Source organism: Dipodomys spectabilis, unplaced genomic scaffold (genome assembly GCF_019054845.1).
Source record: "Dipodomys spectabilis isolate Male_0828 unplaced genomic scaffold, ASM1905484v1 ptg000003l, whole genome shotgun sequence".
NCBI lineage: Eukaryota > Metazoa > Chordata > Mammalia > Rodentia > Heteromyidae > Dipodomys > Dipodomys spectabilis.
The window spans coordinates 2,025,480-2,031,479 of NW_024870680.1; the positions used below are offsets into that span (position 1 = coordinate 2,025,480).

At 41.3% G+C, this 6,000-nt stretch overlaps 1 protein-coding gene across 2 annotated transcripts in view; it reads left to right on the forward strand.

Moving 5' to 3' along the window:
* Ctsc (cathepsin C) overlaps positions 1–5,319 on the forward strand; it is a 52,605-nt gene extending 47,286 nt beyond the window's left edge. For both annotated transcript variants that reach the window (XM_042687848.1, XM_042687843.1), the window contains exon 7: positions 4,313–5,319. In XM_042687848.1, coding sequence (XP_042543782.1) covers positions 4,313–4,815 — 503 coding nt within the window. In that variant the 3' untranslated portion in view covers positions 4,816–5,319. The remainder of the gene's footprint in view (positions 1–4,312) is intronic.
* Positions 5,320–6,000: the final 681 nt, after the last annotated feature.

Below are 6,000 nucleotides of genomic sequence, written 5' to 3' on the forward strand. Positions count from 1 at the left end.
GCAGCAGATCGAAGGATCTTGCTTTTTAATCCAACTAGACAATCTATGTCGCTTAATTGGAGAGTCAAATCCATTAATATTGAGAGTTAGGATTGAGAGGTATTTGGCAGTTCCTGCCATGTTATCCACTTTCTTGGGGGCTGTGCCAACTGGGTTCTTCCTATGATTTTTGGATTCTCTCTTTGGGGGATGTTTCTTGGCCTTTATGGTGTTCTTGGTGGTGTTCTATGTGTAGGACATCAAGTATCTTTTGTATGGCTGGTTTGGTGGTGATACACTGTTTCAATTTTTCTTTACTGTGGAAGGTTTATATTTGTCCTTCCATTATGAAGGAGAGTTTAGGTGGGTACAGTATTCTTGGTTGATATTTCTTTGTCTTTAGGGTGTGGCATACTTCATTCCAGCCTCTTCTTGCTCTAGTGGTCTCTGCTGAGAAGTCTGAAGTTACTCTGATTGGTTTCCCTTTATAGGTGATTGATCTTTTCTCCCGGACAGCTTTAAGGATCCTTTCCTTGGTTTCTATTGATCCTGTGTGGATTAGAACATGATGGAGGGATGTCCAGTTCTGGTCTGGTCTTTTGGGGGTTTTAAAGACTTCTTGTATCTGAATGGCTTCTCATATCTGAATCTCTTTGCATGTTTGGGAAGTTCTCTGCTAGGATCCTGTTAAATAAATTTCCTAGACCTTCTACTTCTTTCACTAGGACTCCTCTACACCTACTAGCCTTAAATTGGGCCATCTGATGGTGTTTTCTAAATGTTGAACAGATCTATTATATTTCTTGGATTTGTCTTGAATACTTTTCTGTTCTTTCTCTATAATATCTAGGCTGTCTTAAATCCCAGAGGTTCGATCTTCTGAATAGTCTAACCTGTCAAGACTTTCTACTTTGTTTTTTATTTCCTTTCCTTCTAATTTGAAGGCTTCAAATTTTGTTAGAGCTTAGTTTTAGATCTTGTATGGACTTATTTACCTCCTTAATTTGGTTTTCATTTTCATTCTCAAATCCCTTAGTTGATTAGTTATAGTTTCATTGGACTCTTTTCCTTCTGTGGGCTTTATTCAGCATTCCCTTTGTGGATTTCATGGATTCCTCCAACTTTCTGTTTGTAGATTCCATGAATGCCTCTATTCTCATCCCGTTTCTCACACAGTTCCTCTATTAATCTTTGATTAGCCTCCTCATGCTTGTGAAATTCCTGTATTAATCTTTGGTTTGCCTCATCACACTCATGCAATTCCCTATCACACTCACACAGAGTCCTTTGCAGGTTTTCAGTCTTTTCATTCACCATGTTCACTAACTAGTTGTGTTTGTAGAGCATTTTGGGAATTCTCTGCATTATTCACTAACTGTTCTGATGTGTGAATATCATGAGTGGGAGTTGAGATACCTGGACTTGCCATTTTTCTTGTGTTTCTCCAGCTTGTTCTACCCATTTGGGTATGAAAGCAAAACCAATTATGTGCTAGAACATTGTTTTAAGGCAAACATCAACCAGAGCTCTAAGTACATGTACAATCTATTTTAACAAATACAATCTAGTTCAACAACAAACAACTAGGGATCAGTGGACTAAGAAAATCAAAGGAGGGGAGGAGGGGGAAGGCTGGGAAGGGAGGTGAAGGGTAAACAAAGGAGGAGGCTGCAATGCTTGGTAAGAAATGTATGCATTTTCCTGCCCATGTAATTGTAACCCCTCTGTACAGTATGTTTTCAAATAAAATAAAATAAAATAAAAAAAAAAAAGAAAATCAAAGGAGTCAGCAGACCAGAAATTAATTCATTTAGGGAGAATTGTGAGGAGAAAATAAGATTAGAGGAATGTAGGGAGGGAAAGGGAGAAAGGGAATATAACAAATACCTAAATTCAGAGAGAGGAAAAGGATAGAAGAAGAGAGATAAAGAAAAAAAAGAAAAATGATAAAAAAAAATTTTAAATGAAACACTTAAAAATTGTAGAAGTATAAAGAAATAACACTATAATTAAGGGAGTAAGGCTTAGCATTTGTGAATTGAGTAATTGATATCTGAAGTAAGTATGCACACAATGAAAGATAAGGTCTAGTAATTGAAGATGGGTTTATATCTGAGGGTGAACAGAACAGCAATTAAATATAGCAAAAAAAAAAAACCCAAAAAACAGAAAGGACCAAAAGGGAAAAAGAATTGAAAAAAAAAAAAAACCTAAAATAAAAATGATGAAAAAAGTAGAAAACAATTTTTTAAGATTTTAAAAAATTAGGAAGAGGGCTGGGAAGGTGGCTCAGTGGTAGAGTGCTTGCCTTGCATGCGTGAGGCCCTGAGTTCAATTCCTCAGCACCACATAAGCAAAAAGAAAAAAGCTGGAAGTGGCGCTGTGGCTCAAGTGGTAGAGCATTAGCCTTGAGCCGAAGAGCTGAGGGACAACACCCAGGCCTAGGGTTCAGGCCCCACAACCGGACCCCAAAAAAAAAATTAGGAAGAAAACAGGGTTCTGTGATTTTTTTTGCAGAAGAGGGACCTTGTGTCTCCCTGTGCCATAACCAGTCTCTTGATGGAGTCTCTGGTTTGTGCTTGTGGTGTCTGGTTTGCCTAAAGCTTGTTTGGTTTCTTAAATCATTTTTTTTTAGCAGGCAAATAGAAGCTCTGCCTTACCAGGGACTTTATGACCTTCCTCAGAGTTTAGTTCAATAGGAGGGAGATCTGTTCAGAGTATCACAAAAGAGGGAAATGGCTGTTTCCTCTATCTTGGAGTTGCTATGATGGGGCTAGGTTGTGGGTGGGGTTGAGGCCTGTCAGCAATCAGTAGCTTTTCCCTGAGTGGCTAGTTCCTGAGACACTCACACAGCCCAGCTGGGAGCATTCTCAGGATTAAGTTTACTGAGTTTCCAATTGTTTTTCTTTTACCCTCCTTCAGCTGGGTCTGCTGCCTGTGCTACAGGGGGGTGGGACAGCTTCTGGCTCTGTTTACTCAGTGAAGAAAGTCACTTCTCCACTGGTGGTACAGCCTCTGCCTGGGAAGGGCAACTTTCCCCTGGGGTGGAGCTGAGCCCTGCAAATCAGCTTCCTTTGACGTGTTGAATGGCTCCTATTGTCTTCTTCCAAGGCCTGAATTATGGGCTAGCTGCTCTGGCCTAGTCTTTGTCAGTATCAAAGTTGTTCTTCTCCAGTGGTGGAGGAGGGGCTACCTTCCCACCACTGCTCTGTGAAAAGGAGTGAGGATATCTGTGTGGAACTCATGCCTTTCTCTTGGTTTCTGGGCCATTCATGGTCTACTACTGTCTGTGGTCATCAGAATGAAGATTTCCACTCCGTGTCAGTTCTTGCTAGTGGTAAGTAGAATCCTCTTGCACACTGCCCCTGGAACCTTTGTCCTAGGTTCTGTCTGGCAGCACCAGAGAGTGCTTGAATCTGTCTCCTTAACCAAGCTGCCTGAATTTTTCCTCTCTGACCAAACTCTGTACTATGATGGCACACTGGGTGTGACTCTCTAGCCTTGGATTTTTCACTGGAACACTAAAACTGGTTTCTACTTGAGAGCTTATTTAGCCCCAGCTTCTTCTCTTCTGTCTTCCTCCAGACTCGCTTTTGCTGTCATTTTTTTAAGCCACTGTAGGAAGAGCTATTACATTTAAGATTTTTTAAAAAGCTGTTCATTTTGCAGTAGTCTAAGCAGCCGACAGGTTTGACACTACGGTTCTGCACATTCTCTGCCAGGGCTATCTCTGTGTTTTCTAACATAACAAACAGCTGGCAGTCTTGTGTCATAAATAAGGAGAACTTGACAAGGCCACAAACTATTAATTCTATATAATCCATTATAATTCACTTGAAGACACAAAAGTAATTTTTATAATGGAATTTTACCTGAATTATAAATATTTTGCACTCACTCTGCTTGATGTGAATTGGTGACTTGTAGGTAAACTATAGAACAGGCAATTCTTGCCAATCTGACCATGTGAAGGTGTGCCAAGATTGATTTTCTCAACCCTCAGGGTTCCCAGAAGGGACCTGATTACTAATGTCACCATCTTCTATGTATGTAGTAAAATATATATTGAGAAGCCTTGTGCTCTACTTTATGTTAATAAGCGACATTAACATGAGGGTTGATAATTTTAAAAAATTGAACATAGTGAAATTTCATTATGGAAATGCAAATTTCTATTAGTAATTGCTATGATAAGTGATATCTGATGTCAGTAAAAATAAGCGAACGAATGAATGATGGAATAGAGAGGCAAAAGTAAGGCATAGCACAGTTTCTGCTGTGCCTTTATCTGATACCTGGGCAGTAAGTAACCTTGCATGCTGTTCCTCCTCAGGCTGTGAAGGAGGGTTCCCCTACCTCATTGCAGGGAAGTACGCCCAGGATTTGGGAGTGGTGGAAGAGGCCTGCTTTCCCTACACAGGCACAGACTCACCTTGCAAGCTGAAGAAGGACTGCTTCCGCTACTTCTCCTCTGAGTACCACTATGTGGGAGGCTTCTACGGGGGATGCAACGAGGCCCTGATGAAGCTGGAGCTGGTCCACCATGGGCCCGTGGCAGTAGCCTTCGAAGTCTACGATGACTTCTTGCATTACCACCACGGCATCTACCAGCACACCGGCCTCCGCGACCCCTTCAACCCCTTCGAGCTCACCAATCATGCTGTGCTGCTGGTGGGCTATGGCACTGAGCCAGAAACAGGGCTAGAATACTGGACCATAAAGAACAGCTGGGGCTCGGCCTGGGGGGAGGACGGCTACTTCCGGATCCTCCGAGGAAGGGACGAGTGTGCCATCGAGAGCATCGCTGTGGCCGCCACGCCCATCCCCAAGCTGTAGCACTGCAGCCTAGTGCTCAGCTCCAGTCATGCCCCAGCCACCTAGACAGCTTCCAGACATCCAGGCACCTCCCAGACACCCAAACAGCTCCCAGACACCCAGACAGCTCCCAGATATCCAGACAGCTCCCAGAAACATGGACAGCTCCCAGATACCCAGACAACACTGAGGGGACTTCACATGGTCGAGACTTCTGTGACAGCAACTTCAGAAGTTGGCTAATTGACCATTGTGAAGATCTGTGTCTTTGATATTAAAACTTCTCTGATTTTTGTGGTCTTTCCCATCAGCCACTGGCCTTTGTTTCTCCACATACTGACTCAAACAACATTTTTATGAGTGATGGGTAAGCTGCTAAGTGGTGGATTTTACTGATCGTTTGTAATTCAAACTGATGTTATGCTTTTGTAAAACCTATATCAAAGCACAAAACTCATTTTAAAATCATGTAAATTACAAAAATGCATCAATTGTTATTAAACTTTTTTAGAGATGTTCATGAAAGTTCACGTGATATATTGATAAAATTTCTGCCTGTGCTTAATATTATTTCTACCAGTGGGTCTCGCACTTTGATTCACTGTCTTGCACTATAGGTGTGCTTCTTTAAGGTAGAAAACATTTGAGAACATTTCAATTAGTAAACAGAAATGTATTAACCTTTATGGCAATGTATACACTCAGATAATGCTTAATGAACCCCATAGTCATAAGTAGATACTCAATAAGCCAAAGGCTATAGAATTCTTTTTATTGAGTTAGGACATGGACATAGTCCTAAGGCTGGCACTCTTCCCTTCTGACTTTTGGATGGTCAGTAAGAGTCTCTGGGACTTTCCTGTTCAGGCTAGATTCAAATTTTGTTCCTCATATCTCAGTCTTCTAGGATTATAGGCATGAGCCAAAAGCACCCAGCAAAAAGAAAAGAAAAAATCTTAATCTTAGTAAATTATTTCTTATGGTGTGAACCCTGCATTTGAGAATATTGGTTGACCCTTTTGACCTTTGCTGATGAGTAGTAACAATGAGAGAAATAGTAACAATACAGGTTTGAGTGGGTCTTGGGATCTCTCAAGGGTATTTCACAGTGGTAGATGACCTCAGCTCAGTAAACAGTTGGCATCTGTCACAAGTAAGGTTACTGAAATTTTAGGCAAGGAGTGCTCTAAAACATGATGAAGACCC